At 41.2% G+C, this 25,169-nt stretch overlaps 1 protein-coding gene across 1 annotated transcript; it reads left to right on the top strand.

The window, feature by feature from the left end:
* Window positions 1–5,532: 5,532 nt before the first annotated feature.
* On the top strand, window positions 5,533–7,962 carry LOC116408394 (the record flags this gene model as incomplete). Its single annotated transcript, XM_031895169.1, has 1 exon — window positions 5,533–7,962. A coding segment is annotated over exon 1 (2,430 nt), but the record flags the coding sequence as incomplete, so codon positions are not given.
* Between the last annotated feature and the right edge of the window lie 17,207 nt (window positions 7,963–25,169).

Genomic DNA, 25,169 nt, shown 5'->3' with positions numbered 1-25,169 from the left:
GGGAGCGCCGGCAAAGGTCGGACTGGGCAGCTGGGGCCCACTAGGGCCGGGGCCCACCGGGATTTTTCCCGGTGTCCCGGCGGCCCAGTCCGACCCTGCACATACATAAGGTGCTGTGTAGCCATGGGGACAGCCCAGTTGAATAGGGCTATAGGTCACGTGTTTACATAGCAGATAAACTACATAGAATACAATGGTTTTAGTTCTTACACAGGAAGGACTCCAGTAGCTCTCTATAGAACTATAGAATGAAACCCCTCTCATAAAAAAGGACGTTTGTTGCCAAGAGATAGTTTGGTTCAATCAAACACACACACAGACTGCCTCTGACCTTCGCCTTTCTCCTCTCCGGCTTCTGCCTCTCTTCTGGGATTCCCTGCCCCGACCTATCAGACTCACCCCTTCCCTCCAAACCATCCAATGCTGCCTAAACACTGTTCAGAGAAGCATATCCATTGCATCTGGATTAATCAGCAACTAACTACTGTATTATACACAATCACCAGCTGCATTTATCATCCTTATGTTTCAAGTCTTCTCTAACCCTTTAGATTGCAAGCTTTTGGGAGCAGGGTCCTCTGATCCTATTTTATTCTGTAACCCTTGTCTGTTATTAATTAATGTGAGGTGCTGTGTAATTTGCTGATGCTATATAAATAAATGATGATGATAATGATGTGATTCTGGATGAACAGTGATTGCCCTTTGTGCTGTTATCTTAAATGTAACATTCTGTACCATGTTTAACCCCTTCAGAATTATTTTAATTATATTTAATGCAAGAATTGTATTGGATGTAATGGAGATAATCTCAATTATATTTTTTGCAATTATTAGTACCAGTATGGGATCTATTATCCAGAATAATTGCAACCTGGGGGGAAAATGCCTGAAATGCTGCATCAAAACACAAGCAAAGTTGCATGAATTTTGAGGCATCAGGAGCAATTGTGTAGGATGCAACTCCTCACTCCTGCAGTTATGCAGTGATGCAGGACTGCCGGGTAATGGATCCCATTCCCAATAAGTTATGACTATTTAGGTGAAAATTAAATACATTGTACTTTTCCTGTAAAATATATACTGAATAATGTACCTCCATTGTAAAATATATACTGAATAATGTACCCCCATTGTAAAATATATAATGAATGATGTACACCCCCCGTTTTAAAATATAAGGAAATTATATGTATAAATGAAAGGTACAAGGCCTCATATTTTACATCAGGGGTTACATTATTTATTATAATATACAAGTTTCAATGAGTCATGTGACCGTAATTAAATCACTAAGCTCCGATTATAACTATTGACATTATTAAGCACCGTTTAAATGATACAATTTACAGCCTCTTGGCTCTTCAGGGCTCTTGTGTATTATAAGAATATTATTATAAGTCACCAAGGCACAAGGCTGAAGGCAGAGTGCTTTTATACAGATCATGGAACTCAGAGAATATAATTTCTTGTCTATTATATATATATATATATACAGGTATAGGACCCATTATCCAGAATGCTCGGGACCAAGGGTATTCCGGATAAGGGGTCTTTCCATAATTTGGATCTCCATACCTTAAGTCTACTAAAAAATTAATAAAACATTAATTAAACCCAATAGGATTGTTTTGCATCCAATAAGGATTATTTATATCTTAGTTGGGATCAATTACAACGTTCTGTTTTATTTCTACATAAAAAAAGGGAATCAGTTTTAAAATTCTGAATTATTTGCTATGGGAGACGGGCTTTCCGTAATTCGGAGCTTTCTGGATAACGGGTTTCCGGATAAGGGGTCCGATACCTGTATATAATAGACAAGAGCCATGAATATCCTGTAAATTCTATGCTTATCATAGGTGCTTAATAATATAATCATCAGTTATAATTGGTAGTCAGCCCTTTCACTTGTGCCACATAAGTCACTGAAACATATGTATTATAAAATAATGTACCCTGTGTTAAAAAAAAATATAAGGATATTAGAAGTCACAGAGGAGTTCCATAACCTGTAAAAAAAATCACTTGGCCAAGCTGAATTCTAATATCCTTAGATTTTACAATGGGGGTACATTGTCCCTTCTATAATTTGTCCTTGTGCTGCATTTCTGAGCAGTAAATGAGTAAATAAGCACGGGTGATTTACACTAATTAGTCCGTTTGTGTTTCCCCGAGCGCAGTTACGACTGCTGTACATTCCTCAGTAACAGCGCTCTGATCTGCTTGGGATCTGCTAATACCGCCAGAGCGCGGCTTTCCCCTTGTGCCTATGGATTAGACGTGCTTCCCACTGTATAGTATCGTGTGTGTGTGTTTCTGTACAAAACAAGGTATAAAGGCTCTTTTGTTGTACATAAACCATGTCAGAGTTTTAGCCCATTATCATTCCCATTGCAGTCACACATGTTACTGCCTGCGCTAAGGGAGCCACGGAGCTCAGAAATGGTTTCAGAATTATATATGTATTTTGTCACGGTGGTCTCTAAGGGAAAGATAATATACCCCACGAACAAACATACTGTGCTGCCAAGGCCCTTAAAGGGTAACGCTACCCAACAGTTTCTGAGCAACTTTTCAGTATAAATTCATTATAGATACTCCATGGCTTTAAAGTTATTTGTCAATCTAATAGTAACTGAAGCTGAAGACATTTTCCCTACAGATTTATTAAAGTAATACTGTTATGGGAAAACATATTTTTTTCAAAATGCATCAGTGATTAGAGCTTCCCCAGCAGAATCCTGCATTGAAATCCATTTTTTAAAACCACAAAGAGATTTTCCTTTTTTTTCAGCTTGAATGGCTGCCCCCATGGCTACACAGCAGCTTATTTATATAGACTATAGAAGTACTTCTGAAGCAAACATACAGTGTGAGACTGGGACCCCAGGGGCCCACCAGGAAACCTTAGACCATGGGCCCACTCTCCAAACTATTTTTCTTTCTTTACTCACTCAACCACTTTATTCTCCATATTATCTTTCCTTCCATCTATTTCTCCCCTTTGTTCCCATTCAGAAATAGGGAATGACCATGAAGCAGGCCAAATGGTTAGGAGCAGGAGGGCCCACTGACCCCTGGGCCCATCGGGAGGTTTCCTGGTATCCTGGTGGGCCAGTCCAACACTGCAAACATACAACTTCTACCAGTGCAGAGCAACAGTACATAATATATTACTTTAATATACTTTTTCAAAGTAACCATGAAGGCCCCCCACTCCTGTTATGTACCTCCTCTTGCTAATGATGTAAAATTCCAGCCACTGTCAAAATGCACCCCTTCCCTACCAATCCTGGGCTGGCAGTGAGAACCACCGGGATTTTTCCCAGTGTCCCGCTGGCCAAGTCCGACCCTGTATCCAAAGGGAATCCATGCAGACACAGGGAGAAACTCCTTACAGATAGTGCCCTGGTTGGAACCCCAATTCTGCAATGCAGTAGTGCTAACCATTGTGCCAATGTTCTTTAAAAAGGTAAGTATAATTTAGGCATAAAGAGCAATATCATGAAATTCATGACTTGTTTATAGAAGCAAAAGCGATTGCATAGAATACAATAAGATTATTGTGAAGAGACCCCTCTTGTAGTAATATGTATTGTGTAGTTCAGCAGCTCATGTTTCCATGTAATACTAGTCCAGACTATGCAATAACAAGGCCCACTATGCCCAAGTGACTGGCAGTAAGACTGTCCCTGTATGGATATCGGGACTTACCGGAGCCTTTGATGCTATCAGATGAATTAGATCTCGCAGTTTCACCGTGCATGGCTAATTACAGCATATGATGTGAAGGGCCCGTAATCACAATTACACACATGACAGATCATGAACCTTAATGCGTTTGCCCATGGGGTTGACAACTAGAAATGGCAATTTCCTTATCATTTCATCAGACCTTGGCTCACTCTGGCTGTGTGTAGAACAAAAGGCATTAAAAGATGCAATGAAAATAGGCAAACAAAAACTAGATGTAATATCATATGTAATAAGTCCATGAATGATTGCTTTTGAGCAGCGAGAGAATATCTATTGCAACTGGCAACTGGCATTCAGTCCCTTCTCACAGAATGGCTTTGTGGAGCTGAGGTGGGAAAAGGTTTAATACAGGAACAGCACCAGTACAGTGGTACAGGGCAATATCTGACCCTTGATGGGGCAAAATCATGTGACATTGTGCTTATTCTCCAAGCTCCTGTGGCTGGTGCATGTCTGCACTGTGCACCTTGAGGCAGAGCTCAGTGAGGGCAGGTTTTACACAGCCTGATACTTACAGTCTGGCATAGGGCAAGCAGTAAGGACTGGGCTCCATAATGTGATGAGCCCTCTTGTGTTTCCTGTCTTTCATGTGCAAGTTAGGGGACCGGTTGGGGGCCCGCCTACATGGCTCCCTCTGCCAGCAACTCATAAGTACAGGGCTGCCAAATGCAGGTAACACTGTATTCATGGGACAGGCATGGGTCTGTAACACTTCTGAAAAGTGCAGGACAGGGGTTGCCACCTTTTTCTAATACCGCCCATCAGTTTGGGAGTCAGGCTTGACGTCATTTGGGCTATGATGTAAGGGGCAGGGAAATGGGTGGGCCAGGGAAAGGTGGATGAGTCCGGGAAATGGGCAGACTGAGCGGGGTTATAGGTGGAGCAGAGGTGGGCCCATAGTTATAAAGAGTTGAGTAGAGGAGAGGGTCAGGTAAAGGAGGGATTTATAGGCCATTAAAAATTTACAAGTACTTTGCTGGTAAATTTGTAATACTGGTGCAGGCCCTAGCTGGTCATTTACTGATTAGGCCGGTCAGTTACCAGCCAGGTGGCAACCCTATGCAGGGCAGGGAACAATTGTGGCACTTTGCACCCTGCCCTGCACTTAGTAAATGACCGCTATAGATACTATATACATTTACAGTACTGCCGCCTAGGGAGCTCCCTGATAGAGGACAGTGGCAAAGATACAAACTCAAAGGGAAAATAAGTGGGTGAAGTGAAAAGTTCATTTACTATTGCCTTTTTGAACATACTATATATTACTAGTGATGAGCCAAATTTTTCGGCACTCGACTGCAAAAAAAAAATGACACATCAAAAAGAATTATTGTGCAAGTAAAAAATTGTTGCATGTGCAAACGAATAACACACGTTTTTGCACACACACTTTTTTAGGTTCCACAAAGTTTATGCCAAGCAAAACAGGACAGTTGCGCTCATCACTATATATTACTGCACTTTGGTTTTAGCGAAGATAAGAACGCCAAGTTCAGGAAGATAAAAAAAGAAACACATTTACAATATCTGATCCTGACAGAAAATGTAGTACTAATAATGAAATAACTAGATATCTGCTAACTGAACAAGTTCAATGGAACCATTGTGATTGGATGTCTGTGACTCTACTACCATCAAGAGTTTAAATACCGGGGAATTCCCTACCAGTCATTTGAACTGAAGAAGCCACTCGGATGAGTGGTGAAACGTTTTCAAGAAAAACTCAGAAAAGTCCAGTTGTTTTAGACTTAATTCTACTAGATACTGTATATCATGACCTGGATGAATGAGAATCTTCATAGACATATTGCTACTCAATTTGGGGAGAATACCCTAAAATTGGTACGGGAATATGAGAGGACGGCCAGAAAACTTGCGGATTACAGAAACCATCTTCGTTTTAACCTACGATGCCGATATCAGGGAATCACACCATGCAGCCTACGTCTGGGTTCTTCGGTTAAAGGTCACAGGGCCAAGGTGATCCTTCAGAAAGCCCAGAAACAACTGTTAAATGAACGGGTGAGGCAGACTAACTTCTCAATTGAGGTCCTGGTTCATAAATTTGATAATGCAAAACAGAGACTGACAGCAAAACTACCGGTGCTGACGTTGCAAAGAGTGGTTGAATTCACAGAGCGGGCGCAACTTGCACAACATGCCAAGGGCAAGGAGAGGCAAATAAACAAATTCACCAGTTTATTATCACGTACCAACAACACCCAGCGAACAGACAAATCAACAGGGAGGAAGGAAGATGAAAACAAGACATGCCAGAACATCAAGGATCTGTGGGTAAAGAATTTATCAGACAGGGAACTCACAGAACCAGAGAAGGATGTCTTAGCCAAGGGACTGAACTTTGCAGTGGCCCCACGGTATGTACCAGTGGTAGACTTCATCACAGCCACAGAATCATCCATCCACAACAATAAGATACCAGTGGATGAGGCTGAAAACATCCGGTTAAAAGTATCAGCAGCCCTAGCTAATGCTAAAGCTCCCCCTTCCAATCTAAGTCTGCAAGAGAGGAGGGCTCTGACATCACTTGCCAAGGACTCAAGTGTCACCATCCTGCCAGCAGATAAAGGAAGGTGTACAGTGGTACTGAATACATCAGACTACCATGCCAAAGTGTCCACACTGCTCAACGATTCAGACACATATGAGCAACTCAAGAGAGATCCAACAAGCAACTACAAGAAGAAGGTTATAGACTGCTTGCAGCACCTTGAGAAGGAAAAGGTCATCAGTCCAGCTTTGTATCGTCGCCTTTACCCAGGCGAAGCCACTCCATGCCTATATGGACTCCCAAAAATACACAAAGAAGGAGCCCCTTTGAGGCCAATTGTCAGCAGCATTAACTGTGTGACTTATAACATTGCTAAATACGTGGCCAACATCTTAGCCCCCTTAGTTGGAAACACAGTACACCACATTCAGAACTCCATGGACTTTGTCAAAAAAGTGAAGGAGTTAAAGCTGGAGATCGATGATACAATGGTGTCCTATGACGTAACATCTCTGTTCACATGCATACCCACTGCCGAGGCAATTGATACAGTGAGGAAACGGCTGAAACAAGACACCACCCTCAGCAGCAGAACAAAGCTGACCCCAGAACAAGTTTGTTCCTTACTGGACCTATGTCTCAATACCACTTACTTCAAGCACAAGGACGTTTTCTATAGACAAAAACATGGCTGTGCCATGGGTTCGCCTGTGTCTCCAATTGTAGCGAACCTTTACATGGAAGAAGTGGAAAAGAAAGCCCTGGACACCTTCAAGGGAACAACACCAAGTCATTGGTTCAGATATGTGGATGACACCTGGGTCAAAATTAAAGAACGCGAGGTTCCAGCCTTCACCAAACACATAAACTCGGTGGACAAAAACATCACGTTCACAAGGGAAGATGTGAAAGACAGCAAACTGGCTTTTTTGGACTGTGCTATAGTTATCAAAGAGGGGAGGGACCTGGATATTGAAGTATACAGGAAACCCACCCACACAGACCAGTACTTGCTGTTTGATTCCCACCACCCTTTGGAACATAAACTGGGTGTAATTAGGACTCTACATCATCGGGCTGAAACTGTGGCATCCAATGCAGAGGCCAAGGAGAAAGAATATAAACATCTAAAAGGAGCTCTGAAAACTTGTGGGTACCCAGACTGGGCCTTCATCAAAACCAAATCAAAGACCAACAGAAAGACCAGACCTACAAACAGAAGGGAGGAACACAGCAGGCGAAACAACATAGTCATTCCATATGTTGCTGGAACATCAGAAAAACTTAGGAGAATTTTCAACAAACATCGCATTCCTGTGTTTTTCAAACCCAGCAACACCCTGAGACAGAAGCTGGTGCACCCGAAAGACCCAACACCCAAGCACATGAAAAGTAATGTGGTCTATGCTGTCCAGTGTAGTGAAGAGTGCTCAGACTTATACATTGGGGAGACAAAACAACCTCTCTGTAAGAGAATGGCCCAACATAGGCGGGCAAACTCCTCAGGACAAGACTCAGCGGTCTATCTACACCTCAAAGAAAAAGGTCACTCTTTTGAGGACAGTAACGTGCATATTTTGGACCGAGAGGACAGATGGTTTGAAAGAGGTGTGAAAGAGGCCATTTATGCCAACCTGGAAAAACCATCCCTGAACAGAGGAGGGGGCCTGAGACACCGCTTGTCACCAACATACAATGGCGCGTTGACATCCTTACCCCGGCAGTTTCACAACAGTTCACACTTCCAGTCATGTACTTTGAAGGATTAACACCTTCATCAATGAGAATCTTGGTACCATTGTGATTGGATCATACCTTCTTACACCTGTCAGTTTCAGCTAACACCTAACTGAACAAGTTCAATGGAACCATTGTGATTGGATGTCTGTGACTCTACTACCATCAAGAGTTTAAATACCGGGGAATTCCCTACCAGTCATTTGAACTGAAGAAGCCACTCGGATGAGTGGTGAAACGTTTTCAAGAAAAACTCAGAAAAGTCCAGTTGTTTTAGACTTAATTCTACTAGATACTAGATATCTGCTCTTTGTATTGCAGTATGTATCTATCAATGAGGAATTCCCACAGTGCTGCTTACTAACGGGTGCTTTTAGCAGAACTGTTTAACTACAGTCATTTAGAGCTTTACTATGTATTTGCCCTGACAGGCAGCTGTTATGTAAACAGTGAGTAGTAACTGCCTGGGTTATTTACAGTGAGCTCTAGCTTATTATCAAGTGGAAACTTGTTTTGCGTTCTTCTGCTTTGCCATATTCAAGACTGTCTCAGTGAACACAACTTGGTTGTATTGGAGATGTTGGGGCAGCAGCAGCCAATCAAAAGTTAGTTTGATCCAGGGACTGGTCCGATTGCCATCTTGGAGTGAGGAAGGAATTTTTTCCCCTCTGTGGCAAATTAGAGAGGCTTCAGATGGGGTTTTTTGCCTTCCTCTGGATCAACTAGCAGTTAGGCAGGTTAGATATAGGCATTGAACGTGATGGACGTATGTCTTTTTTCAACCTAACTTACTATGTTACTATGTAGTAGGTGTGCCTAATGTGTTACTGCACCAGTGTTTTATAAAGAAGTATTGCAAGAGTCTGATAACCCGGGGCTCAGAACTTCAGTTCTGATAAATTCAGTTCATATCAGTTTTTTTTGGACCTATGGGTAGAGTGTTAAAACAGCAATTAATATAATAATTATATTACAAATTGGTTGTTTTGCTGTATGCTAGCAACATCACTGCATGGGTAAAACAAAGCACCAGGGAAGTAATCATCCATTTTGATCTTAGGCTGATGGCAGATGAGGCATAGGATGGATATTTTCGGCAAGCGGAAAAGCGCTTGCCGAAAATACCGCCCTATGCCTCATACTTGTGCCTGCAGTGGAATGAATGGAATACGCTCGGGTGCAGGCACATGTAGCCGAAATACACATAAAAATGTGAGAGAATGCAAAGTCTTGCGTTTTTATGCATATTTCGGCTACATGTGCCTGCACCTGAGCGTATTCCATTCATTCCACTGCAGGCACAAGTAGGAGGCGTAGGGCGGAATTTTCGGCGAGCGCTGATGTATATTGCAAAGTTGCAAGAAATGATCTTTACTTTTCAGTAAGCTTTAGTTATGTTTGGGTGGAGTACCCCTTTAATCTTTTCTTACACAAAAAGAGTAAGTGCAAACAAATATATAGTGGCAGTTAAACACTGAACAATAAATGCCAACAGATTGAACTGTGTCCACATTGCCAATGACCTGCATTCCCAAATCTTTTTACACCCCCCTCACCATTTGTATATAGGCAACTGAGCAGCTGAGAGGCACTAGAATGTACAAAAGCCTAAAGTGCCATCAGATGGTTGAGCGGTCGGTGTTGCCAGCTTCCAGCATTGGGGTTGTGAGCTTGAAGGCAAAGGTTTATTGGATCCTGATATAAATACTGCAATGCCTGTCAATGTAATTTAGAACTTAGCAGGTATAATAAACAGTACCTGTAATGTGCTAATAAATATGTATAATAAATAAGTACTCCTGCCATGCTGTGTGATTATTATTCTCCCCCCTCTGCCTGTTATTAATTCCATGCCATGATCAGGACTAATCTAAGTGCTCACTTGGGGTGATCCTTCTTGCAACTGCTTCTCCCCTTTAGTTTTAAGACAGGATTGAATGTCTTGTTAGTGAGAAAACACAAGATTTCTGGTCTTAATACTCCTGCAATATGGAAGCAGGGACTTCAGTTTCTATTCCCCCATCCTTTCTGAAACATTGGATACAGCTACAGATGTTTCCTTGCATTGCTCTGGATACACTAGATAAGGGATCCCCAGCCTTTCTTACTTGTGAGCCACAGTCAAATGCAAAAAGTCTAAGGGAGCAACACAAGCATCATAAAATGTTATGAGGGAAGCACAATGGGCTTTGATTGGCTATTTTGTAGCCTCTGTGTAGACTGTCAGCCTACAGGAGGCTTTGATGGGTAGAACATCTTGTTTTTATGCAACCAAAACTTGCCTCCAAGCCAGGAATTCAGAAATAAGCACCAGTTTAGGGGACACTGAGAGCAACATCCAAGGGGTTGGGGAGCAACATGTTGCTTGTGGGCCACTGGTTGGGGATCACTGCACTAGATACTGTATTAGGAGAAGGTTAATTTAAAAGGTTGAACCTGATGAATATGCCTGTTTTTGAACATAAACTACTATAAAGCTACCTAAGCTAAGAGCCTATTGTGGGAGACCCAAATCATTGGAAACTAAAGGGAGAAGACAACCAGCAACAAGATGGATGGATTCACAACTATAAACATACCATGTAGGAGTCTGAAGACCTAAACAGGAGACAGGAAATTCTGTATAAACATTACCTATATGGCTGCCACTAGTCAATATCAACTTGATGGCACTCCATTATAATATCAATGTAACCATAGATAAACCAAGAGATCCACATGTAGCTCTCCCATAGGAGCCCTCTTGATTTATTCTTGGAAAGCATAAGGAAATTTACTTTGCTATAAATAGTATAAATGGCTTAAAAGGTGTAGGGGTACAACAGCAGAAGTATGGGCGTACATGGGGCCCAAGCCCTGAGGTGGCCATGTTGCCTTACCTGTGGTCTTGCTGGATAGCTGTAGTGTTGGGATCAGTGATGGAAAGGCTTGTGATGCAGGTGTCTGATGGGAATGTTATTCTGTCGAAGAAAGGCCTTTGTCTAGTAATATTATCTCTCTATCTACAACTTGCAGTAGCCCCTGATGTCTCCAGGATCTCCCTGCAGCCGTAGGTTACTTGGAGGTGTATCTTTACTAAAGCTAAAGGTTCCTTGGGTTATAATACTAATAAGGTGTGACTTACAAGCACATAAACATTGCCAGCTGTTTCTATCAGTCATCTCTGATGTAAGGGATAGTTGGGTCTTTGAGACCCAAAATTTTGTCTGCTGTTGTGTACGGAACTTGACACATTGGCTCATATTGTTGTGCGAGCAGAAGGGGGGCTGGTAAGGAATTGCCTGAACAGTTTGCATCGTTTTCTGTAGCTGTCACATTGGAAGATTAGGCAAATTTGTCCAGCTGAGAGTAAAGACATGTCAGTTATCCTGGATTACATGGGAAATCTGGGGGGATTTGGTCTTGTGTTTATTAAGTGGTGAGACACACTACTCTGAAATATATGTCTCCAAAAGCAAGATATTCTGCTAATATCCCCTTTAAAATTTTTGCTAAATTGACTTGGGCCCCAAGGAGATTATGCAGTAATAGAAGGCAATGTTGCCCTCATTAATTAGCACATACTATATCAACCTATCAGATGTGTGTATTCAGTATGCTGATCACTGAAATCTACAGTAATTGCTTATTGGCTGCCTATTTTTTTATCCATTACAATAGCAAATAACAAAGGCTTGACATGTAAATAGGTCATCCAAAATAACATTTACTTACAAAATCAGCTTTGGTGTCTTACAGACAAAAACATTTTAAATCACTTCTGAAATGCTGCGTTACGAAGTGTCTTCATGTGTAATTTGCACTGTCCTAAGGGGGGGGGGGGGGATATGGTAATCCTTGTGCCTTTACAGCAGGGATTCACAAACTTCTTTTTATCCGTGAGTCATATTTAAATATAAAAAAAGTTTGAGAGCAACACAAGCAAGCAAAAAATTCCTGGGGTGCCACATTTGGGCTGTGATTGGCTATTGGTAGCCCTTATGTTGACTGGCAGCCTACAGGAGGCTCTGTTTGGCAGTACACATGGTTTTTATGCAACCAAAACTTCTCCAAGCCAGAAATTCGAAAATAAGCCCCTGCTTTGAGGCCACTGGGAGCAACATCCAAGGGGTTGGGGAGCAACATGTTGCCCCTGAGCCGCTGGTCGGGGATCACTGCTTTAAAACAACTCTTCTCATCTGAGAACAACCTCAGTTTGCCAAGCCTTTGTAAGTTGGATCATCCATTCCTTAAATTAATCAACATGGCGCTGGATTCATTTTGATTACCTCCTAATTTAATATTATGTCTTTCCATTGACTTAATGGAGTTATCACCCAATAAACCATGATATATAAAATCTAACCCATAGTTTGAGGGTGTGTAGAGCACAGCCCTGTGCCTTAACAGTTTTGTGCCTTAAACTAGCTTGGGGGCTTCTTCTGTAACTATTTTTGTGTATAGGAGGCCAAAACTGCACTCCATAATTATAATTTCTATGTAGGTACATGCAGCCCATGAATGAAATGTTCTTTTATATATATATATATATATATATATATATATAGCAACTTTCTTTACAGCCACTGTAGTTTATGTCTGGAGTGATGTCTGGGGGGTGGAGGCCATTTTGTGAGTGATGATATTTAATATAACTGAAGAGTTTATTTCACATTTAGCCCTTTGTGTGCCATAGTCGACTCCTTTGATATGTCCTGTATCTAATATACAAGATCCATACATAGATCCAAGAGCTGACTAAGAGATATAGAAGCTATGGCACTGGTAATATGGTCTTTTATAGGTGCACCTTAGATTCTACATTTGGTAGCACTTAAAGAAATAAAAAAGGACCACATTATTTCACTTCAAAGGATGAGAGCATCCTTCTTGTTCAGTAATTGTACATAACAGAAGAAATAAAGCCCAGCTAAAACAGGAATACCCAGCTGTAAATATAAACAAGCATCTGTCACGGTCTCCCTGTGGAGACGCTGTGGAGTACCAGGAAGGTGGGAGCCTGAAGACTGGGTAACCCGGAGTGTAACCATAAGTCACAGAACTGGTGCCAGAGGCCATGTTGAAGGTGAAGAACTTTAATAAACTAGTGATGTAACCGAACATACAATGAACATACAAACTGAATGTAGAACGGCAGGCAGAGGCAGAATCCAAAAGCAGGCAAAAGGTCAGGGCAAGCGGCAGTCAAACGTAGTCAGGGCAGGCCAAGGTCAAAACCGGGAAATCAAGGTAGAACTAGGAAGGGCTCAGGAACAAGGCAGAAGGCAGGATCAGGACACGGAACTGGAGCTTGGAACCAGCGAGAACAAGGACACAGACACAGGAACAGGACGGCAGGGTCACGAAAGACAATTAATGACCAAGCAAGGGGCAATGGTCAGGGAAAGGCTTATAAAGGGAGAAGATTAGATGATGGGAAACACATGAGGTTAATGAGGTGGGCGGAGGAAAGGGAGCAGACAGAAAGTAGGAGACAAGAGCAGAAAAAGACAGACCGAAATGCCTCCAGTGGCTACAGAGGCAAATGCATGCCGCCAGGAACACCCCAAGTGGTGTTCGAATCCCGCTGATCCTGACAGCATCGTAGCGATGTGGAAGTGCTACTTATTTGACCAAAATTGCTGCGAGCAGACCCTAAAAGGAGGGATTAATACACATTCATTTGCCCCATGTTTCACCAGTTTGTACAAAAAAGCAGTTTTTAATCAGAAGTTAATGTTGATAAAATTGCCAAGCCACTATACCCATGTCAAGGTAAACCTCTTATGGTAGTCCTAATTATTATTTTATTAGTCATATTAGATAGTAAAAAATATGATTAGATAAAAGACCTATAAAAGCCTAAAAGTATGGGGCTTACGTGCCTGGCCAATTATTGGGCTTTCAGGCTGATATTCCCCTGTAGGAGAGCAACAGTTGTTTTTAAAGCCATAAGACCACAAATAGGGTGGGTTTGGTGGTATCAGCAGTTCTCAACTGCACTCCTTATCTTCCGCTCTCCGGTGGCACTTCCAGTTCCCTGGATCTTTGGCTATACATTACTATGCAACAGTATCAGCAATAATAAGTACAGCACTCACGTAGAGCATTGGAAGCCTTTCCCCTTATTTTAAGCTCCAGACTTCAGTGTTTCCACCTATTTAGTGGGTTTGGTATAGCTACAGACACCTATACAACTTTGCTAAAATTGAAAAATACAAGGGGGTCATTAGATTAGAATTTGCTACTGATTAGATTTGTTGCATGAATAAAGAGTGATCAACGCACATTCCCGGGCCCCATACTTTATCAGTTATTCATTCTCTGCTAGTGCATACATTTTTACCACTCTGCATTAACATGACAGCTTAATGTATATTTTAGGTCCTGGAAGGTGTTTGTCACAGGAGTGCTATTCCAGGTGCAGAGGTTTTCTATATTTTTAATTCTCTTTAGATAAAAAAGTAGCATATTGGTGCCCTAAATATGTTTTAAAGACTTATTCTTTGCACCTGTTATAACATTATCCCCTTAGTGTTCACTATTCTTCATTCTCTGCGCAACAATATTTCCTTGATAAGCCCTATATTTAGCCTTGAGATGTCTCCTTTATGATTGGTCACTGATGAAAATAAAGCAGGGCTGTGCGGAGGGAGGCTGTGGGTGTCCTCAATGGTATTTTCATGGTCTTATGCTACCTGAGATCTTCATATGCATTTTGCATGGCATACGTCATTGTGGGAATTTAACTAGGAGTAACTTTGAGACTTCAGGACTAACAGGCAACATGAACAACTTGCTTGCAGCATTTTAAAGGGACAAATATACCCACTTATTTAATATAAGTACAATGAATAGGACTCATGCTAAACATACTTTTTGCTTTTTTTAATCAGGCAAAATCTGTGTTTTTTCTTAAGGTAAAAAGGGAAGCTGAAGCTACTCCATGTTTGGTCCTTGCGAGGTAGATAAATAGTCTACTAGTACACAACTGAATCCATTGTTGTGTCTTTTTCTGTTAGGAAGAGTCTATTATGCTGGGGGATTATCCATGCACTCCTAGGGGCACATTTACTAACCCACGAACAGGCCGAATGCGTCCGATTTCGTTTTTTTCGTAATGAACGGTATTTTGCGATTTTTTCGGAAAAATGTCGCGACTTTTTCGTTACTAATACGATTTGTGCGAAAAAACGCGAGTTTTTCGTAGCCATTCCGAAAGTTGCACAAAATCTGGCGATTTTTCGTAGCGTTAAAACTTGCGCATAAAGTTGCAATTTTTTCGTAGCGTTAAAACTTGCGTGAAACGTCGCACCTTTTAAGTTTTAACGCTACGAAAAAGGCGCAACTTTTCGCGCAAGTTTTAACGCTACAAAAAAATCGGCAGATTTTGCGCAACTTTCGGAATGGCTACGAAAAACTCGCGTTTTTTCGCGCAAATCGTATTGGTAACGAAAAAGTCGCGACAATTTCCGAAAAGACGCCGAAAAAAATCGCAAAAAATACGAAAAAGTCGCAAAATGTTCGTTTTCAAATCTGAATTTTTCCAATTCGGTTCAGATTCGTGTCTTAGTAAATGTGCCCCCTAGAGTATAAGGCGACATACTGCTCCTTTAATAGCTATGACAAATATTTTTTTTAAATTGGGTTTAGGGCCACGGCCCAAGGGGAGATAAGATGCCTGTGTTTAAATCTTGGCTACTGTGGGAGACTAACTTACCCGAAATGCTTAAACTATTTTGTATGTATAGTGATGAGCGAATTTTTACAGAGATGGATCTGCAGCGAATTTCTGCATTTCGCCATTGGTGAATTGTTTTGCGAAACTTCCGCAAAAATTCACCCCAGGAAAATTTGTCGCGCTTCAAAAAAAAGTTGCGTCCGCATCAAAATAAACGCTTACGTCAAAATGGGTGTGGTTGTGGCAAAAAAAGGCACACGTGAAAAAAAAAGACACGGACGAAAAAAAAGTGGCGCAACAAAATTTTCGTCCGCATCAATATAGGCGCTCTTACGTCAAAATGGGTGTGGCTGTGGCAAAAAAAGGCACGCATGACAAAAAAAAGACACAGGCGACAAAAAAGTGGCGCGACAAACGCGTTTCACAGATTTTCCGGCAACGCGAAACGGGACAGATTCGATCATCGCTAATTATGGGCCTAAAGCCTCTTGTGTAGTTCATGCAAGGTTACCTTTACATTAACTGAACTGTAGGTTCTTCTTCACAGATAACTTAAAGAACAGTTCTTAGGCCCACTAAATGTGTTATTTTCTCGTACAATTATGTCAGCCATATGGAATAATTGCCTTGTACTGTTTCAGCCGCTCATTTACAGCTCTTGAATATGTATTATCTATGCTCAGAGAGTAAGAGCTTCTGTGGAGCCCAAGGCGAATTATTCCGGGTACAATATGTTACACTGGGCTAAAATGAATTTGCCTTTTGTTGTTTTTTGTGTTTGTTATTTTTGCATCGCTATGTGGTTTTGCTTAAAATAAACTGGGGTGGAACAGCTAGTACTTTCCTTGTTCACTAACTTCAAGAATAAATATACAGAATAAATATACAATTTTAGGGTTTATATAATACTTACCCTGCTTCACACAAGCCTTCTTCTCCTCTCACTTATAGCAAGGGTCAGCTTAAGCTCAGCTTACGGCTGTATGGGTTCAACTCCCCTTTGAAGTAAAAAATGCATTTACCTTTCCAATTTGTATTGCTTACCTGGTTGTAACATTTGCATTCCTATATTTTAGTGGTTATCTATACCCAAACCCTCAAGTTTAGCTCATGGGTAAGATAGGTTCCAAAACTGAAGCTTGCAGAGGTGTGGCTACAACCTTGCTTATTCCTTATTTCCTCCTCTGATTAATGACCCAAAGCCAATGTGTGATATAGTCCGGTGACCATCAGGATGTATTACAACATCTAAAATATCTGAAATACAGCTGCTGTAGAAGGCCACAGATTCTCATAACCCGTACATCAAGCTACCATCAAGCTATATTGCCTATATTGAAATTGGTGTTTAGCATAAATGTTCAATGAATATATAAATATAGATTTTAGACAAAGCAAGCCTTGTGTATCTACAATAATGCTCCTTAATGATCCCCAACCTTTCTTACTCGTGAGCCACAGTCAAATGTAAAAAGACTTGGAGAGCAACACAAGCACCATAAAAGTTCATGGAGGAGCCAAATAAGGACTGTGATTGGCTATTAGGGGCCTCTATGCACCCTATCAGCTTATAGGGGGCTTTATTTGGTAGAAAATCTTGTTTTTATTCAACCAAAACTTGCCCCCAAGTCAGGAATTCAAAAATAACTACCTGGTTTGGGGGCACTGAGAGCAACATCCAAGGGGTTGGGGAGCAACTGGTGATGAGCAACTGGTTGGGGATCACTGCCTTAGGGTTTCCAAAAGCCCATAGAGAAATATTTCTTAAATCTATGCCAGTACATACCCTTATAGAAAGCGAAATTCCACTAGACCCCCTAAGGGTATAGTGGCCCTTGAAGGGGTAAATAAATGAAAGATAAGCTCCATCATATTTCCCCATTAAGTCATTTCCCCTGCCACTGTGGATTCTATCCAGAATTTTTGCAAACGGCCTTGTATAACCTTTTTTATCAGCTGATTTGCAATGCGTTGCAACATGATCCCCTTGGTATCTTTCGTCCACTTTGCCAATACCGTAAATATCTCCAGAGGAAACAGAAATCTATGACTAAGGAAATCTAACCCTTAATCGCTTGTCAGTATAAAGAATACTTTTAATATTATCATCTCAGCTTGATGATGTATGATTGTATTTGTGTTATTTAAGGTTATATTTTTGTTCTTAATGAACTGCCTGAGCGAGTGCTGTGCTCTTGACCTTTCCTACAGAGTGCAATGTGTCAGTGAATGGAACTCTTGCCTTCTCCCACAAGCGCAGACAGTTGGATGGATCCAAGCACTTTAACTCAGACCTGCTGAAAAGCTCGAGAGCAACACACTGAGAGCAAATCCAGAAAGATTGGAAACATCTGCTTCATTTCATCGCAATATTGAAACCGTTTCATCACAGTATTAAAGCAGCTGAGGGTTGCATTATTCTGTCTTTCCACGGCAGACTACACCAATATTCATTAACATAAGCATCCCGGAAAGCAGAGGAAGATAATTACTGGTTATTATTTAATTTAAATTATTATTATTTATAGTCAGATGCACACATGTATTGCAGCAAGGATCAGTGTGGGACTGGCCTGCTGGGACACCAGGAAAAGTCCCGGTAGGCTCTGACCTCAGTGGGTCCCTTGCCCTTTCTGGAGCACAGGGCATTTACTCTTTCTTTACCTTTTTTCTAGGCTTCACTTGTGTTTTATTTATTCCCAGGAGTAAGAAAGACAGGAAAGAGTTTAGGAGTATGAGAAAGAGTGAGGACAAATTTATTGCCTCAGATAAGCAGAAGATTCCAAGGAGGCTGATAATTACAGGTGACATTGCTCAGAAAGGATTTGCTCAGTGCAAATGGGAGAGTAAGAGCTTATAGATTCTTCAACAACCATATAATCTAACCTATAAACAGCACGGGGATAGAGATGCTCTGAATTAGCCCCAAATGTGGCGTTTTAGAAGCCGCAACTCTAGTTGCTGTAATATTTCTATGGATGAAATGTTTCTCATAGACTTCAATGAACTGGAATCTGGAGGGCAAAAAACAGTGCCTTTTAGGCTATATTAATCACTTACATCTGAACAAAGTCTCAAACATAAGGGCTCTGGCTGGAACATCATTGATATCAGGTTCTCTGGTGGGTCCTTGGTGTCCCAGTATGACACTGGCAAGAATAGATATGTATTCTGCCCGTATTCTTCCCTTCCAACGCCATGTTTATGCTCTGGTTCTATCCACTGAAACATGGCTAAGTCTAGGGGACACAGCCTGAAGATGGAAGGAGGAAAACTAAAAGAGAACATAAACAAAGAGTTCTTTATAGAAGGGGTAATAAATACATAGAAAAATGTGGAACAAGGGACACAAATTAATTAAACTAAAAGTCAAGAGGAACCAACTTGTTTCTTTCTGCCATAAACCTCTATAGATTATGAAAACATTTCACCTTATAGGGATGACTCATTAGAATAAATAATAATATGAATTAGTGTGAATTAAACATGTTTTAAGCATGGCACGATCAGGGATAGCACACAACTGGAAAGCAGATTCATGCTGCTTCTAGGTTTAGTACCCAAAAGTAGAGTGATAATGCCCCCTACTACAAGAGGGATGGTAGGACCTAGTGAAGCCCTACTAGCCTCATAAATAATGTAGAACCTACACAACAGTACAATGTCCCTTCACCTGAATAAGACCCACATGTAAGGCTTTAATCATGTACAGGTTGGTGGGAGAGTGTTTGTTTAGTGAAGGCCAAGAGGCAAGTTTATTGCAAACACAGCACAAAACCGAAGATTTCTTTCATTTCCTCATATTCTTCATGGCTTCATGACAAATTGGGCAAGGCAAGTCTTTTTTTCAGGTGAGGCATGGATCTGTTCTACCCTGTCTCATTGTATTACATTGGTCTCATATTTATTAGAACTAAAAATATAAGTGTGAATAATTCCTTTCTATACTGAAACACTTTTGGCAGAAATCTAATATTCTTCCGGTTGGGCCAGATGTTACATACAGCATCAAGGATTTGCTCTTCTCGAGTCTCCTTTGTAACGTGTCCTTTTATTAACTTTTCTCACGTGTGCTGTAAAACAATCTTAATCTTTTTAGCTCAGAGCTTACTTTAGACAAAGGTAAAAGGTTAGATGATATTGTGTAGATGTCTGTACTACTGTATTGAGGGAGCGTTGCTGTTAGAGCGGTCTCTCCCCGCAGTTGTAAATGGGACGGGCGGGGCAGGCAAGTATAGTAGGGGAAGATAGTGACAGTAGAACAAGATAACAGAATAATATCGACAGCAACACTTTGTACCTTTATTTGCCAGCTAGTTGCCCTTAAGCTTTTGGAGGAGGGGTTGATGGCTGTGGGGCCAAAGCTTTAAAAATAATTGGGCCCCAGGAAGTCTACATCAAAGTCTTGCATCAAATCCAACCAAAACTAAGGGGCAGATTTATAAAAAGAAGGTGAGGTTACAGCTTAATACATAAAAACTCAACCACGTTCTATTCATTCCTATGGAGAGTTTTATGTATTTGATAAATCTGCCCCAAGGGGTGCAGAATTTGGCACTAAATAAAGGCTAATAATTAAATAAGATTTAGTGAAATACTGAATAGAAGCCTAAATTTAATGCTGATCAGGGGATAGGGCTGATTTACAAATGCAGTGCAATTGCATTTTGGGTGCAATTTGACACATTTTTCCCCCCACAGTGCAGCTATGGGACCTGGGTCCCCCTCGGCTATCAAGGCAACCTCTGCTGATAGGGGACCAGAATAACAGGGTGTAAAATCTGGAACAATTTGAAATCTGGGAAATATATTATGCATTATATATTGGTTGGACCACATAAATATGGTGTAAAATACTGGAAAAAAGCAGGGTTTGTAAAATTGAGGTTTTAATCTGTTTAAAGTTCCCTGCAAGCTGAGTAATGAAGGGCAAAATGTTTCTCTCTGATATGGCCTTTTGGTTTGTTAAGGTTGGCTGTTCTCTCCATTTTAGGGATTTGGGCATTATCACAGAACAGGTGCCCATATAACATCATCATGTGGATTGCCCAACATTGACCTTGTTTCCAAATACCAGCAATGCAGTAGGTGTTCAAGACAGACTTTCCCATCCTCCTTAGCAAAAGATTTGGACACATAAAAATGAATCACTGATTCTACATGGCATTGGGTGCAGTCATTGAGGGCACAGCTGTGCCTTCCCGTATATTCTGACTGATTGGCTCCTCACTTATACTGGTCGAGTGGTTAAAAAGGGATAAGTTTAATTCCAAGAAAAACAGTAAGGACAATAAGGCAGCACTGTGATGGCCTCACTTATTCTACAGAGAAAGTTGCGCCGTGCTCCCTTGTGCTAATCTGTTAAACACCAGTCTAAGAGATGACCTCTGCTCAGTACAGTGTGTGACTATGTTCCCTGTTTTTGTTAGGCCAGGGATTTATCTCCTAAATGGCAAAACAAATATGCAGGCTTGTTCTACTCACATTGTAGGACGTTTAATAGAATAACAAAAGAGAAATACCTTTAATTTGAATATATATTTAGAACAGTGCCAAAACTGGGGGGAGGCACAAGCCTAGGGTGCAATGTTGGGAGGACGCATGGCTCCTACTTCTGTTTGCCTACCGCTAATTTGGGTTCTGGGTAAGGGAAAAAGAGGTCCTTTGCACCAAACAAGTGGTCTTCCAAAACCCTGCAGTGAAGGAAGTCTGTTTGGCCTAGGTGTCAGGCATTTTTGCCAACCAGTTGGCTCTTCCTTGCTTAATGAGAGCTATTGGGCACCCTTGGACTTTTTGTTTTAGTTTTTGTGCATCAATTGTTTTGATGAGAAGCATTACTTGAGCTTCAGTAAAATAAAATTAAAATACCCATCTGAAGCTTTGAAAAGCAGATTTTTTTTGAGGACTGTGTTGGTTACTGAGATAGTTCTATGCTAGTGAATTATACACACCCCATGTTGCACCATTATCAATTGCTTTGTTTCTCTTGTATACTTTGGGTCAGATTCACTTTCATGGGAAAATGTTATTTTATGGTTTATAATGTGAAAACGTATGGATGAGATTCAATTTGAGGAGAGAATTGTTTTTCACCTAATTCAGGTTCAGTTTTTTCCCTGTTGACTTCAATAGAGTTTTCATGTGATTAACAGTGAGATGTTTATCTCATTGAATGGCATCTGACCCTTAAATGAGAAAACAGAATGGAAAAATCTGGAATTGAATTAGGACATAAGCTATTTTCAACAAATTGAATCTGGCCCTTTATGTGAGAGTATTTACTCACTGGTGGGACAGCTCAAGACGGCCTGGAACTAGAGGTATGCAGAAGAGGCACCTGTCTAGGTGAGGGGGCGCCAGGCAGGCACCTCTTCTTTTACCTACCTCTAGTTCTGGACCCTTTCCCCCCACTGCAGTGGCCCCGGCAACCCCACCTCCCTGCGTGCACACACGGGGCGTTGGCTGGTTGGGGCGGGCCATGCCGACCAGGTTGCCTATGGCGCCTGGTCGGCTTGACCCGGCACTGAGCTCAAGGTTTATACAGGTCTGCATGAGTATGTGTATATCTGTTCATTTGGAGGGGTTGATCTTGATGGACTTTTTTCAAACCAAATTAACTATGTTACATGGACCCCATTTGGCATTAGCACTAATCAGCTATGTTTCTCAACCCTAGCCTTACCTGGTACAAAGTGGAAAGAGAACTCCTGTTGTAGGGCTATTAACCCTTGTGTAAGGATGTGTATAGATGCCCATCTGTAGGATCATTGCATTTTGCCACCCCCTTTGTGGCATTTCTGACCTATCCTGTGCTCAGGCCTGTGTGCAGTAGGTAAATTATTAAATATAATAGGGCAGCCAGTATGTATGAGGGGAAGCTTAGGTCCTTGTGTTCCCTGAGCCTGTGGGTGCTATTTATAAGGCAGGGTACTTTGCCAATGGACATGAATGCCATTAGCCTCAGGCTAATCTATTCACAGTATAATCACATTCCTATAATGTCATTCCTCTACAAGTTATATAAATGAGCTGCTTAGTAAGAATATTTAGATATTTATAATATCACACACAGGAGACAAGCTCTTTTTTTTCTGTGTGCTTGTGAGTTCCCAGAATTAGCCAAGCCCAATGCTGCTTATGAGATGACCTTGTCAAGAATTGAAACCTCTCTAACAAATACAAACTGACCCTGAACTCGCAGCAATCAAATTCTGCTCAGAACAGAGAAAAAGGACAAATTAGCTGCATTTCACTTCCCAGCTCGAACAATCGAGTGTTGTTGCATCAAAACTTTCCTTGAAAAGTAACAATATTTTCTGCTCACTTTATTTTTCTAGAAATAATTAAATGTATTGTATTGCCACTGACCCTTATGTTTGTGTATTTATATATAAATTGGCTTTATACTTCTCCACTAGATTACTATAGATTGGGGCAGGGACCTCCTTCATCTTGTGTTTCTGACTCTTATTGCAACTGTACCTTGTATTTATTTGTATTTATTGTTGTACTTTGTATTTATCCATTATCTTTAACCCCCCTGTCTGTATTAATGAATTCTACTGTACAGCGCTGCGTACATAAGTAGCGCTTTATAAATAAAGATATACATACATACATACATACATACTAGGCAACCTATGTTGTTTATTTGTGGACACTAGTATATTGAGTGCAAGTTGCATTTACTTGAGTCAGTAGTTTTTGGTGTGGTGGCAGCAATGATGTCAACGTGCATATCGTTAGGTGCAAAATCAATAGGATGTGTAGGTGCAAATTACAAAGGATGCCCTGGAAGTAACAACTCCTCAAAGCATCTGTGCACATCTGGCACCTTATTTGGCAAAGCAACCAACATTCTAGAGCAAGGCACAAGTAGAAATGAGCCCATAATGGCTGCAAGTACATGCGAATAGCATTTGGATGAAATTTGTGCACAATTTAGCATTTTGGCTCAGATCAAGGGTAGTGTCTGTTATTATCAGTTGGAGTTCTATAGTCTCTGCTTATTGTGCGAAATAAAGCTCACTTGCCAAAGGGGTGGTGGCTTCTAAGCCTAAAGTGCAACATGTCTCCGGAGTGGGGACCCGGATGTGTCTGAAAAACACGGTGGCATTGGTGGACACGTGTTGATGGTGGCACTTCAAGAGTGCACAGCATATCTTTTTTCTTGCCGTTTTGCTTGTTGGCCTTTTTGCTGGGAAAGACAGATTGGGGTTCTGCCTTGCAGACCTAGTGAGGAGATTCTTGGCCATCAAGTCCTTCCACCCGCCTAACTTGTTTGAAACCCTTGGGGGAGCTTTGGCTAACTCCAGGAGGATAGGGACCCTCCCTAGCCATAAAATAAATGAGAGTCTGAAGACCCTTGTGCCTGAAGACCTTATGCTCAGGAAGGTTGGGGATAAAGGGGGGGCCCCCTGAGCCCTGTGAAAGCTTTCAGCTTATCTGTACTATTAATGCTGGAGGAAAGCAGGAATTACCGCTGGCACTTTCCATTTGTTGTTCTGTAGGCAGGCAGCAATCCCTCAGAGCCCACTCATACAGCCACCATAGCACTGGCCCTGTTTAGGTGTTTCTACCAAAATGTCCATGCATAAAAATAACTGTGCATTCATCTTGTATGTATTTTAATTAAAATAGATTTTAACAGACGTAAATATTGACACAGTAAAATAATATTTACACACAGCAAGCAAATGACAAACCACACGTGGCAAACCAAACTTGCAGTAACTCCCAGCAGCCAGAGTCAGCTGCTGAGTGGGAGTTGCAGGGGCACATTTGACATCCCTGCCCTATAATTAATGTCCTGTAACAACATCAATTTGCTTTTCCAAATCATTTCAATAATTTCCACAAAAACACTTTACTGCTCTGTAAAGCAACAGGAGACAAATGCTGCTCAGTATCCCACACATACGGCTGGTAGAGAGTCGGGGTTTCATGGAAATGTTTGCTTGTTGGCAGCCGATGAGAACTGATCCTGGTAGGGAGGAACCCAGCCCTGCTAAGGTATTTATCTCAGCGGATGACCCAAATCAAAACAGAGTGAAAGCATTTACCTATATGAACAAGAGAACATAGCAATCCAGCAAATGCAATGCATACGGGCTGAAGACTGAACATACACTTTCATGCTTACATAGAAAAATGTAAAGTGAAATAAAATGAAGTTCTGTTATGATTTATGGCTGATTCTATATACATCTTAATAAAAGAGCTTTTAGACCACTGTGGCCCATTGCCTTCTCTGAGGCCCTTGGTACATCACTACTGGGTTTTGAGCCTTTAATACAGGTATGTGAATCCAGAATGCTTGGGACCTGCGGTTTTCTGGATAAGGGGTCTTTCCGTAATTCAGATCTCCTACCTTAAGTCTGCTAAAAACATTATTTAAACAGTAATTAAACCCAATAGGATTGTTTTACCTCCAATAAGGATTAATTATATCTTAGTTGGGATCAAGTACAGGTACTGTTTTATTATTACAGAGAAAAGGGA

The sequence above is a fragment of the Xenopus tropicalis genome, chromosome 1 (assembly GCF_000004195.4).
Source record: "Xenopus tropicalis strain Nigerian chromosome 1, UCB_Xtro_10.0, whole genome shotgun sequence".
Lineage (NCBI taxonomy): Eukaryota > Metazoa > Chordata > Amphibia > Anura > Pipidae > Xenopus > Xenopus tropicalis.
The sequence above is the reverse complement of the archived record's forward strand: the minus strand, read 5'-3'. Positions and strand labels throughout refer to the sequence as shown.